Genomic DNA, 13,442 nt, shown 5'->3' on the forward strand with positions numbered 1-13,442 from the left:
AGTCAATAATTCCCTCGCCTCCTTACAGTCTTGACTCCCACACAAGGGCACTGCCAGTGTGTGCGTCAATTTCTCACCTGCGTCATTTGACATAGTGGGAATCATCTTAAAATGCAGACTTCAATTGGAGGATACGCAACTGCCTCCCTTCCTCTCACAGGTATGGGCCCTCCTGATCTTGTGGCAGTCAAAGGCCAAACAGACTGGATAGGAAGCCTGCACTTGGGGTTCTTAGCCAAAAAAACAAACCCTGACTGGTAAATGGGTGTGAAGAGTGCATTGAATCATACATTAGAAAGCGCAAAGAATCGCAAAGTAGCCCACAAAACTAAAATACATTTCTCATAGCTCAATCTTTCTCATAGGATTAAAGACATCATATTTATTATTTTTTATTAACACATTACTGTGATATATATACATTTTGTATGCAGTATAGACAATAGAAAGAAATTACAAACCAGAATATTTACACTGGTGTGTAAAGAAACTTTGAGCAACTACTGGATACCAACAATCCCCAAACCATCTCATTCGAACTCACATTCCCTCAAACAAACATACCAGACCATTCCCATACTTTACTTTAATCGTTCAAACATAAATACCACACCTCAATAAAAATAGCAAAATATAATTTTCTTTAGACTGGGAAAGAAAAAGTTGGTTAAAATTACATCCTTGTTTTATATATAGATCCGTATATTTCGGAATTTCCACTGGACTAAAATGTCCTGGTCAGACTGATTTCGAAGTAAGCGCCAGCGCACGTTTTCGGTTTAGACCTCAATCCGAGGTCGACCTTTTTCAGGGCGCAAAAGAACCAGATAAAAATAATACCAATGGGGGAAGCAACCAGGAAGGGTCACTGGGGGGTTCAGCAGTTCAGACAGCTCAAGCAAATCTAGTTCTAACCATAATGTATTGTGGAAAAAGGGCACCAGCTAGGTTTGAGGTAGGAAGAATTTGAATGCAAACAGAGGGTAACTGTTCCAATTCTGGGCACAATAGTCGCCCACAAAAACGAGAAAAGGAAAAGAAGTGGAGAGTAAGAGCCTAAGTCTGTTTGTTTTGTTTCTTAAGCTTTATTCGATTTTTAAATATAAAATCATAAAAGCACATAGCAAAATATACACCATTACATTTCAATTCATATTACAGTGAGTAACATTATAAAAATCTTTAAGAGAGGTCAGGTACCAAATCAATAGTATATCAAGTCAGAGTCTGGATATTAATACCCCTCACCCCGGGGCCGTTTCAGCCCAACCAAAAGTTACTCTCTTCATTGATCTTATATGGGGGTGGAGTGATTCTCTGGAATAAAAATCAGAAAGTCCCCAGGTGTGTATAGGTCCATCTCCTATCTGTGATTTCCAAGTCTGGAGATATGGGACAACATTGCTATTTATAAACTTTATCAACACCAGATCGCCAGATCTCTTTTCGAAGTGGACCCAGCCATCCCACCCTTCTAACGCATTGCATTCTACCATCGATGTCAGGGGGCAGGGGTCTATTCTTTGTTAGCCAAAACAGTGCCTTATTTCTTAGCTCCTGTTGATTTTCAGTTTTTCCATTTGTGAGCTCAGGCACGCCAGAAAGGACACACACAAACGGGGCGGCCTCCGGTGGTAAATGGATGTGATTTGATTTACGTGGCATGTTCCCTGTATTGGGACGTGGCCCTTTGGATGGTATAGTTACTTTGTTCAGCCTCGTTTCAAGGGAGCTACTGTGTGCTGTTATTAGTTTGGCGGGAACTTTCTCGATGGATGGTGTTAACATACCTGGGACTACCTGTCGGGGTTGATTAATATTATTTTGGGGAGCTGTTAAAGGCACTACCGTGTCACATAAGGACTGTAAGTGATTGGGGCCTGCCATGCTTTTTAGGAGTAGCGAGTTTGACTTGGTTATTTCCTCCATTGCCGCAATCCTATCTCCAAGATTATTCATTCTGTCTATCAGAGGCTGTATCACAGAGTTAATCATAGATTGTAGCTGGTCCAACAGAGTTGGTGAAGTTGGGGGTGCAGACAGTTTTTTCTGCTTTGCTTGGCTGCCTGTGTGTTTATCCACTGGTCGTTGTCTTTTACTAAAACAGTCCGGGAGAGTCATTTTAGGGTTCGTGTTACCTGATTCAGGTGGACAGAGGGAAGTACCCAGGAGATTTCCATAAGGTAAGGATAATGTATTGGAGTGGGGGCTTGAGATAACTGTAGGGCAAAAGGATGCATTCATGTGCTCTGATGTCGATGTAACAGCAGCATACTTGGTTTTACATACGCTGTTAAGTTCCTCCAGAAATGATAGGTTTTGTGATGCGGCGGCTGACTGTGGAGGGGTGAAATCACTATTGGAACGGTTAATAGACAATCGTTCTCGGACTGTTCTTGCAGGTTGTTGGACAATAGGTGGTGGTGTCTTGATTAAATAGTGGAGCATCGTCCCCTTAGCCATGTCCCTAGTCAAAGTAGAAGTTTTTCGGCCCCCCTTAAAAGACATAATGTAAGTAGCAACAGGCACCTACAGGGACTGTAAATGTCTTGACAAAAGTACTTTTACCTCTTTTAATTGCACGGCCGGGGGGGTGGCCCGTCCCGGCCTCTTCTGGCCTCTGATGGCCTTAGATGGTCCCGCCCTTGTCCTGGGCTTCTCCCGGCGCCCTCCCGTGCAGCGGGGTCTACACCTTCTTTAAATAACTCACTGATAGGTAGTCTAGCGGCTGGGCGGGGCCGGCAGGGAGAGCAGCCCAGCTGGTCCCAAGGGCGCGCAGGGACTCCTGGTCCTTGGAGTCCCTGCAAATGCTCGCAGCCCTGCCGGTAACTAACAGAGCACCCCTGGTGTTCTCTCCAGCTGACGCCTGTGTCAGGGGGCGATGCGGGACCCGCGCAGCGGGTCCTGCGAGGTCCAAAAATGCTGAGTCTGGCAGGAGGAAGAAGGAAGGCTCCAAGAGGCGCTGCAACCCCAGGCAGCGCGATGTCAGGGGGAAAGCCTAAGTCTAAAACCTACAGACTGGAGGCAAGCTTAAGTCTTGTCTCTTGATGCCCTCACACATCCCGTGTGATGTCATGCTTCATTATCGGGCGTTGCTCCTCGTCGGGCCGGTGCTGCAATGCTCTACGGGTCCCTCGAAGGGTCGCTTTAGCTGAGATCTTTTATTGGTACAGATACTGCCGTATGGTGAGTGTGGGTGTGAGATAAATGGTTTTAAGAGAAGAGTAAGTGAATGATAAAACTAGCTAAGGGATACTTGGGGAATTAGGTTTAATATATAGGTTCCCTTGGCAGGTTAAAATACTGTGAGTGGGTCCCTTAGCTAGTTTTATCATTTACTCACTCACTCACCCTTCTCTTAGAACCGTTTATCTCACACCCACACTCATTATGACTCAAATTTCACGTTGCTATGTTCTTTGAGATTTTTGGTGTTCTCTCAGATTTTACATGTCCTGTTGAAGAAGATGTCTTGCGTCATGTTCAAAATTGACAGGAAATTGGAGAAATGAGTCGGGTGTGCTTCACTTACAATCAAAGTGAGAAGGGCATTGATGTTTCCGAGATTCCCTTATGTTTGGAGACGAGACAGTTGGACCAAAGTAAGAAGGCCAGTCAGGCGTAATTACTGAGGGTTTCATATAATGGTTTTTAGTCTTATAAGTATCACAAGATTACCAGGCTACAAACAAAATGTCTGATGCTACAGAATAGATCGTCTTGCATGTGCAAGGCAAGGCACTGCACTGTAGCCTGTTTAGGAGGAAGTCAAACTTAAGGCAGAGCTGAATGAAGCACAGGAGGGAGATACTCCTTGTAACGCAGGCAATGGCATGGAAAGTAGAGTCCATGCAGAAACTGGTTTTATAAAGCGCAGCATTACAGATTCTGGATGACAGCAGAGGTTCCATGACCATCAACATTGAACCAATGCAACGTTTTCGAACAGGCTGAAATCAGAAATTTAATAATCAAAAGAAATTTTAAATCTGCAAACTCCTGCTTCAAGGACTCAATAAAATAAATCATCAGTGACGCATAGGTGCACTCGCAATTAAAAAATATATAATTTTCGGTTAAAATGAGCATTGGGCACAGTTTGCAGTAAAGCAAAGCAGGAAAGGAAGAAATAGAGAAAATAGTGTTCAATTGAGGTTCCGAGATCAGCAATGGAACAGTTGAAATGCAACCATTGATCATGTTCTTACGTACTTGATATACTGGCCTATTCCAAGGTTTTAGCCAATGAGAAACCAGCACAGTCACGATTGTCCACCTGCATGAAAGTTTCCAAGATTTCAGATTGAACTCCTCACTGGGTATTCTGTGAGTTACAGTTTTGCGACAAGAGTTAGGAGCTGACAGACTGCAGTGAGGCCATGCAAGGATCTTGGATTAACAAACTGGTCTTTAAGCTTTTTTAAAGGTTTGTAATAATTTCAAATACCTAACTGCACTTTCATCCATGGCATAGTCATAGTCATAGTCCAAATCTTTATTTGGTTATTCATACAAAACAACCATAAAAGCACAATTTGATAAAAACACAAATAAAATCAGATATCTAAAAGCCACATATACAGAGTTTACAATCGCTGTTATTCAGATACAGCAATAACAACAGTTCTGAGCATTTATCCCTCCATGCTATTTCTAAATTTTATGGCCAATTTTAAAAAACCTATTACAAATAAAGTGCATTCGTGAGTTAGCAGCTGTAAATAACAAAGTGCAGGTCTAACCTCCATGGCATAGCCTTTCTCAAATACAGCCATCTGTTGGCCATCTAACTCAGTCAGTTGAGAGAGGCGAGTTGGACTTAAAGCCCAACTCCTGCTCTACCAAAGAACCATTAGTTATTATCAGTGGAAATATCTGAATTAACCTCAGTGAAATTTCCCAATGACAGTGGGTACCAATACTTGTAGAAACAAGTCTGATTAAATGGATTTGAATGCTAGACAGTTATGAATTATGAAACCACTGATTATAGACCGCATTACCTTTCAACAAACATTTAAATGAGCTACATTCCCACTGAAATGTAGAAATATGAGTGTATAATGTAGCATTTCTTCTTGGGTCTTCGCGTTATTACCCAATATTTTTTCTGAAATGTTAGACAGTTTAAAAAAAAATATGCTGTGGAACAACTATTGTATCATGTATTGCTTGTAAAGCACTGGTTGAAACAATTATATTGTTGTTATTTTACATTAACCATTCTTTTACTTGTAGCTCTGTCCTGGGGATGACCTGGAAAGTGATCGGTATCTAATCACAGTTGAAGCAGAAAAAAATGGTGTTAATGTTTCAAGAGAACCAAGTGGGAAACCAGAGCTGCCTTCTTCAAGTAAAAGTTATATGAAACCCATAAGCCGTCCTATGCCACGTCCTCTGGCTGTAGGTTTAAAAAGGAAGACAACGGTACCAATTAAACTTTTGATTATGTGCAAATCTACTTTGTAATAAGTGTGTTTTGTCATGTGTAGCAGTGCAGGCGCGGGCTATGTGATACTTTTCTTATTTAGCTGTATAGATAGTGCACATGCTTGAAAACTATAATTTTGTGACATCTGCATTATGAAACTTGCATTTGGATAGTGTGCATTTTGTAACTGGCGTAGCCTGGTTATGCTTTTGGTATGCCAGTGACTTGCCACATTGTCCTGATGGTGCCATCAGAAACCAGAGTCTGTGCGAGTTTTTGATGAAGTTTTCTACTGTGGTTGCATTCTCAATTATTTAGCTGCTACTAAAACATAGGCCTGTGGGTGTATAAATTTGGTACTGAAGAATTATGATCGACAGGCCTTGCCAACTGATCTAGGAGAGTAGGCTCTCCCATTTCCCTGCAAATGAATGTTTGTTGGTTTCTTGAGGGCAAGCTCTGTTGGGTACCAAGATAGCCAACTACTTGATATATCTAGGTCATTCTGATTTTATGTTAAGAATTCTGTCTAGTGTATTTTGTTGGCACGGTGAGCTAGCTCAGTTGTTGTGCTCCACACTGTCTGTTCTTTTTTACAAAGATATTAACAGCACTTTCTTCCAATTATGACATTTTTCAAATTTTTCCCCCTGGACCTCATTGTTTCTTTGACTGGGGAAACCTTGGACAAAATGAATGTCTCCAGGTTTGACGTTGTTGCTGGAAATGGGAAAGCCCTTCAACTTTTCTGAGCATCTGTTTGTTCCTTATGGTGGTCTTAATTCAAGCAATAAAGTTGATACGGTATATTTTATCCGGTCAATTGCAATTCATTTTTCGAACATTAGAAAATTGGAGGAGTTCACACTCCTTGTGGACTTCAAGCTCATTCCAAGACAGAGCTTCATTGATGGTGGACAAGGTATTTGTCCCTATTTCAGACATTTGTAAGGTCAATAACATGCACAGAAGGGGAAACAGCCTTTACAACGCAGGCATTACCACGCAATGCCTTTACCACACATTGCCTTCACAAAGCAATTCATTTACCACACATGGCTATACCACACATATACCTTTACCACACATGTCTTTACAACTCAAGGTTCATGTATTTAAGGTAAGTATGTGTGTGTGAGTGTGTATATATATATATATATATATATATATATATATATATATATATATATATATATATAAATTAGGGTTTAGAGGCGGGTAAGGTTATAGGCTGTAAAGGCATATTTAGGGGTGGGTACAGGTATAGGGTGGTAAGGGTGTTTTTAGGGTTTAGGTGTGTTTAGAGTTATTGGGTAGTAAGGGTATTTTTAGTGTTTAATGGTTGAAAAGGACATAGAGTTGTAAGTTAAAAAGGGGAAATAAAAATATTATTTTTAAATGGGGTGGTTAAGGGGCCTGCCATCATAAAGAAAGAAATAACAGAAAAAAGAGGGCGTTTTAATTTCTAACCGCATATATATTTATATATGGGTTTCACTTACCTAACTATTTACTTACCTTACATGGTAAAGGTATATGCGTGGAAAAGGCTTGTGTTGTTCCGTCTTGCATCTGCGCAAAGGCACCTTCATATTTATCTGTGCTTTATAAATACTAAATAAATGGGCTGGGCTGCATGTTTTTCGCAAGCATTCTTAAAAATATGTTTTGTGCAGCCAGTTTGCTTAAAGCCTGGTCAAGTATATGCTGTCTCCCTCAACCACCCCCTTTCCACAGTTTTTCGATGTAAAATCTGATTTCCAACTATTCTGAAAATGAGTTTGAGCAAGACAGCACAGTTGAGAACAATGTACGTTAATGGAAAGTCTGATACTTGTAGTAATATGTATTCTTCCTTCACAGCACTTACCCATTCATCACCTCAGTTAGCTTATGCTAGGTGTAAGAAATTGGAATATTATTTGGGGTGGGTGACTACTCACCTAAAGAAATAACTACATCCCTTGTCATGGTGAAACCTCAAAGTCATGGAATTAACCTGACCTCATATCCCTGGTAGCTGTGGCACAGAGCAGACATGCTTAACTTAGGGCGATGTGTAAAGTATTTATGCATTACCAAAACCGTAAAAGAGTCGAAATGCAGAACAATAAAAATCCTAGACCAAATTGGAAACAAATGAGAAAAATAGAATAAAACATAATACACTTACACCAAAAAGACTAAAATCCAGTAAGGTGAACCCTACATATGACTATTTAAAGTTTTAAGTAGAATTAGTGCAGTTAGACTTGGCATCCTTAGGGTGGTCTTCCCCCATACCTTTTGCCTTTTACCTCCTGCTTTTGCTGATTCTTTTTATTGCCCTTAAGACTCTGATACTTTACCACTACAAATCTGTGCTAAAGTGCATGCACTTCTTCCATGACATTGGTGTCTACCTGATTGGCGTATTTGTTGTACTGGTAAGTCTCTTGTAAAGTGCTATACCATATACCCAGGGCCTGTACTTCTAATGCTATTAGTGGGCTGGAGCTCTGATTGTGCCACCCACAGAAGTAGCCTTACATACCTGTCTCAGGACTGCTACTGCAGTACCTTTGTGTGCATTTTACTGCCACTTCGACCTGGCATTTAAAACCACTTGCCAAGCCTTAAACTCTCCCCTAATGTAGGCTCAAGTAACCCTAAGGGCAGGGCGCTATGTAAGTAAAAGGCTGGACATGTAACTTTATGTTTTGCATGTACTGTTAGTGAAAAACAGCCAATTTAAATATTCACTACTGTGAGGCCTTCCTGCTCTCTTAGGCTAGCATTGGGCATTTCTTAATACACCTTTAAGCTGTAATTCCTTATCAGAGACAAGTAACTTTTTCATGATACATATGTTTGGAATGGTAACAATAAGTCCTCACTGGCGAAGTTGGATTTAGCATTACTGTTTAAGAAATGCCACTATAAGAAAGTGGACATTTCTCTGCACGTACTGCCCTGTGTGCATGCCAGCCTGTCTGCAATATACGTCTGAGGTGGGTGACAGCTTCACTTTGTGCATTCCCTCTAGACAGCTGCAACACAGGAAGAATAGGTTTCTCAGTACCCATCTACATACATATGCATTCTGATGGCCTTGCCTGGGCAGGATGGAAGGGTGGGGCTAACACTTCACTTGAATAAGCACTGCATGTCCTCACACAAAGGACTGATTACTATCCACAGATAGCCTGGCAGACAGGACTGGGTAGAAAGGGATACGTGTGCACTTTAGAGAGCTGCTTTGAAGGCCCCCCCCCATCAAAGGCAATTTGGGGTATAAGTACTGGGTCTCTGACCCCATAAAACCAGACACTACTGGACTTGTAACTGAAGCTTTGCCAGAAATACTGATGTGCTGCTTGAAGGACTCAACTGGACTGCTGATCTGGGAGACCTGCTTTTCTGTTTGTTGCCCTTCTGCTCTCGGACTCTGCTGATGAATAGCTGGACTCTGCCTTCACTCCAAGTGATCTTCAAGGGCGTGTTGGCTTACCTCCTCTTGCTTGCTTGAGAGTCGGAGATATCCGTTTCTCTACCCCTGCTCCTGTGCCTGGCTTATTGGAAGTGGCCCAGATACTTGCAATACAGATTTTGGTGCATCTCTTGTCTGCGTGTTGCAGAACCGCCATATCGACCCAGTTGCTAGAGTAAACCCGGTGCATCACCTCGGAACCAGTGCTTTGCCGCCAGAGATTACCTCATTGAACAGCATATCACCGCTGCTGCAGCTTAGTAAGATCGACGCATCCCCTCGAATGGGTGGCAGAATCTGGCGCATTGCTCAATGCATCTCGACTCCGGCACAGAACTTTGGAACTGACGCATCGCCTTCACTGCATGGAGAAGATCGACGCATCCGGCACCTGTGGACCTGGACATCGACGCATCTCGCTGTTTGCTACCAGGAAAGGAACATTGTTCACCAGGGTCTGGGTGGTTCCTGTATCCGGACAGCATTCCATCGCACTCAGCCCAAACTTTGACTTTGTCGCACTCCAGCGCGACTGAAAGTAACCTTTTTTAGTGCTACTTGCCTCCCAGCACTTTATTGCATTTATTCTTTTAAAGTTCAATATCTCAACTTTTTTACATTGGATTTTTGTCGTTTTGGTCTTGATTTGTCTATAATATAATAATCTATTTTTATAAACTTGTGTGAAGTCCTTTTGTGGTGTATTCATTGTGTTGGTGTGTGTGTGTGTGTGTGTGTATTGCACAAATACTTTACACATTGCCTCTTTGGATAAACTTGACTGCTCTGTGCCAACCTACCAGAGGGTGAGCACAAGTTATATTTTAGTGTGTATCTAGCTTATCAAGTGGTGGTTCCTGTCTGGCCTGGCTGCATACCTCAGCCAACCAGAAATCCCATTTCTAACAAGCGCCAATAAATAGAAAAGTGCCAATGATAGTCACTGGTCGCCATAGATTGGGACGTAGGTGTACTTTTAGGCCCACGTGATGGTGCATGGGTCACTAATCGGGCTTGTCCTGGTCAAATATTTTACTTTTTGACATACTCTTTTAAGTCCCAGTCAACCCCATGAGTACCATTCTAAGGCCCCCTGGGACCTCAGGAGAGAGGTATTTGGAGACTCATATGATATCAGGCAGACCAACAGCAGGGTCCAGTTCATGTCCAGTTGCCACGGGTCAGCTGGGTACTTTTAGTAAAAGTTCTCTTGCAGCTTGTCGTCTCCCTGTAGCCACACAGGAGGTTAGCCAACTGAGTGTTGGAGTCCACATATCTGTCCTGGGTGCAAGAGGGAGCATGTCCTGTCCTTCAGGAGTCCTGGCATGTCATAGACCGTTCGAGGAACATTTGTTTCACCTAATCTGATAGAGACCTCTAGCCGCAGGTTCCTTAACTTAGACTATCCCCAAGTGTCAGACTGGATCTGGAAAACTTTTTTCCCCAGCAGTACCTCTGCATGCCAGGGGGCGTCGTCGCCTGGCTCCATCCTGATGTTGTCCACAGAAGTGACGTCAATTGAGCCATATAAGACCCCCTCGGCGTGGTGACGTCAGTTTTCTTCTTTTCCACGTCCCAACGCGGATCCGGAGTTAAGCGGTTCCTTTGGCCTGTTTTCAGGCCTTAGCGATGCCTTTCATGTCTGGAACAGTGTGCTGATGCCTGCGAGCTTCAAATCGTATGTGTCCTGTTCGTGGCAGATGTCGGCGACTGAGCCACACGAGATCTGTATGCGGTGCTTGGGCGAGCACCACGACTCCGCCAAATGCAACGCCTGCTGGCAGCTGAAGCCAAAGTCCCTGCGGGAACGGTGGATGAAACTGTTGTCTGCCTGAATGTCCTGGTCGGAGTCCTCGTGGCTCCAGCTTCCGTCCCCAGTGGAGGGCTCCAAAAGGCGCAGTTCTTCCTCCCACGCAGAGGTCTCTGCTCGGGACAGATCCCGGAGTAATTCCCTTGGACGTCGTTCGCTGACCTCAGGTAAGCACCAGAAGAATTCACTGAGGTCGTCAGCCTCGCACAAGCGTGACGCAGGTGGCCGCCGCTCCCGGTCTACACCGAACGCGAGCCCTCAGGAGTCGACCCCTGCCTATCCACCGTTTCCTGGTGCTGGGGTACTCAGACCCAGATGGAAGCCTATTCCAGGGCTCCGTAGGTCACCCCCTTGCCCTGGCGTGCCTTTGGACCCCACACGGGGGTAGGAACTCTGGTCGGGGGTTGGCCCTCAGCGCTGACCGAGTGCCTCGACTCCGGTCATGGAGTCTCTGCGACGTCGGGACACGGCCTGGATGGGCATCCCATTCTGACGTCTAGCCCTCCTGGCATGTATTCGCAAAGTCCTGCGGGGCTTCCTGCGTCGTCGCTGGATGTGGCTGCAGCGCGGAGTTCGACTCCGAGTCGACTTCGTACCTCCCCGCAGGCTCAGGCCTTGGTGAATGCTTAATCGACACCGGCCCGATACCGGGTGGACGAGCCCTCTACGGAGACCATCGGCGCCGATCCGACACGGCCTCGACGTCTGTCGATGCCGGTTCAGTCCCCTGTTGTCCTTCTGTTGGAGGACGTGACCCAAGTGGGCTCTACGCCCACACAGGTGTTCCCATGCGCCACAGAGCAAAATCCCATGGTGCACTGGCCGGCTCATTTCGTGACAGGGCCTCTGTCATTGGGAGGACGAATTAGCCTGCAACCCCCGCAATGAATGACTTGCTGTCTCCCCCTCGGATTGCCACGGACGCCAGCGTTGACAATTAGTAGGGCTGCACATTTCTTACAAATGCAGCCGCCCTCTGTCTCCCTGCCTTCGGATCCTTTGTTGGATCTTCTTCGCTGGGGCTCTGTGGATGTGGAGGTCATTAGATGATGTCCTTCTGGGGACTTGGGCCAGACCCTCGTCTGGTGACCCCATGGCTCGTGCTGTGGCGCACCGCACTCCAAATGACCCTGCCTGTTTGTCCCTTCATCCTAGGGCTCATAGACTGGTAGTCCAGGCTGCGCTTCCTTCCTCTCCTCCCCCGTTGCTTCCTCCCACTCTGGAGTCTAGGTGTTTGGAGTCATGTGGTCACAATGTTTTTGCGTCCACTAGCTCAGGCCTTCGATCCCTAAACACGATCTGTGTGTTTGCTCGAGCTACTTCTGCACTTTGGGACTCCTTTGAACTACTCCTTCCCTCTTTGCCGGAGGGCCCTCGGGCAGACCTGCTCCAGCTTGTTCGAGATGGCCACGACATGGCGCAGTTTACCATCCGGTCCGCTATTGACTCCACTGACTCCGTGGGTCGAGCTATGGCCAGCTCAGTTGCCCTGCGTCACCATGCTTGGCTACGCGATGGCAGTTTTCCTGAAAATATTCGGGAGCGACTCAGAGATTTGCCCTTTGATGGGGCCCATTTGTTTGACGACCATGCTGAATCGGCAGTCCAGCGTCTCTTTTCAGGATTTCATTGACTCCGGGGTTTTTGTCCCCTATGGTGGATCTGTGTTTTCGTGTGACGGTGTTGTCACTGTTTTTCTGTTTATGTCTCTGGGTCCAAGAGGTTCATCCCAGTAAGATTGTATGGCTGTTCAGCTAGCGTTTTTTCCCCTTACTTTACGGCAGCTGCCTCTGGGCTTGTCTCGAGAGGTGTCCCTTGCTTTTATAAGGATGTGACATACGCTTTGTGGGGTATTCGTTTGCTATTGTGTAGCTGCTGTTCCTTGCCAGGAAGGTTGGGAGGCTCCTGTGGAGCTCTCTTGCTATTTTCAGACCCACCTTGGAATTTTCCCATGGGTTCTGCTGCACCTCTCCCTGTTCCATGCTTCATGCTTCCTGCTGTGGTGGTACATACTCTCGGTTGGGTCCCACGGACTGACGTGGCCCTTTCTTGCTGCTTCTGTATCACTGCCTACGGTTGTTCCGTGGCACTCTCAGGCGTCTGTGGACGCAGTTGATTTCGGTGTATTGTTGGGGCTCTGCCGTTCCCGACTCGCCCCGGAGGGGTTTTTATGTCCTCGCCTTGCTTTGGCTACTCTTTTTGCCTTCCTTCTGCCCTAAGCGCTGTTGGCGGTCTTGGACGTGGGCCTGTGTCCCTGCGGCCGCCCCAGTCCGCTCCAGATCGGTTCTTTCTGTCGTCACTTGTGCTCCGTACTGTGTTTGTGTTATCGTAGGGGACCCGTTGGGTGCCTTGAGCCAGTGTCTTGTATGTGCACTTTTGCTGTGGCCTTCTTTCTTGTTGTTGAGACCTATGAGTGGTGCACTTTTTACCAGAGTGGTTCTCTGTTCCGTTTTGCGTTGTGTCCCTGGCCTCCCTCGGAGGCCTGGCCTGGGTTCAGATTTTGATGATCCTTGTCGCATATGGTCCTGGCTCCACGACGAGTTTCACCACATTCTCCGTATGATCTCTGGATTCATCCTGTATACATATGTCCCTTTTTCAGACTTTTTATGTCTGCATGTTACTGTCTTCTTCTTGAAGTGTGATAGTCAGTATTACTGCCTGGGTCCAGGGGGTTGGTTTTCCTTCTTGACCAGGAGGTTGGGCCGCCCTCTTGTGGCTGGACTTTTGTT

General features: G+C 45.4%; 1 protein-coding gene across 1 annotated transcript in view; it reads left to right on the forward strand.

Annotated features, from left to right (window-relative positions):
• Positions 1-13,442, forward strand: part of LOC147666376 (5'-3' DNA helicase ZGRF1-like) — a gene marked incomplete at its 3' end in the record, with an annotated part of 444,183 nt that overhangs the window by 85,670 nt on the left and 345,071 nt on the right. The window contains exon 5 of the mRNA XM_086949098.1: positions 5,239-5,427. Within this exon, the coding sequence (XP_086805224.1) occupies positions 5,239-5,427 (189 nt within the window). The remainder of the gene's footprint in view (positions 1-5,238; positions 5,428-13,442) is intronic.

The sequence above is a fragment of the Lissotriton vulgaris genome, unplaced genomic scaffold (assembly GCF_964263255.1).
Source record: "Lissotriton vulgaris unplaced genomic scaffold, aLisVul1.2 SCAFFOLD_871, whole genome shotgun sequence".
In the NCBI taxonomy this organism is placed as follows: domain Eukaryota; kingdom Metazoa; phylum Chordata; class Amphibia; order Caudata; family Salamandridae; genus Lissotriton; species Lissotriton vulgaris.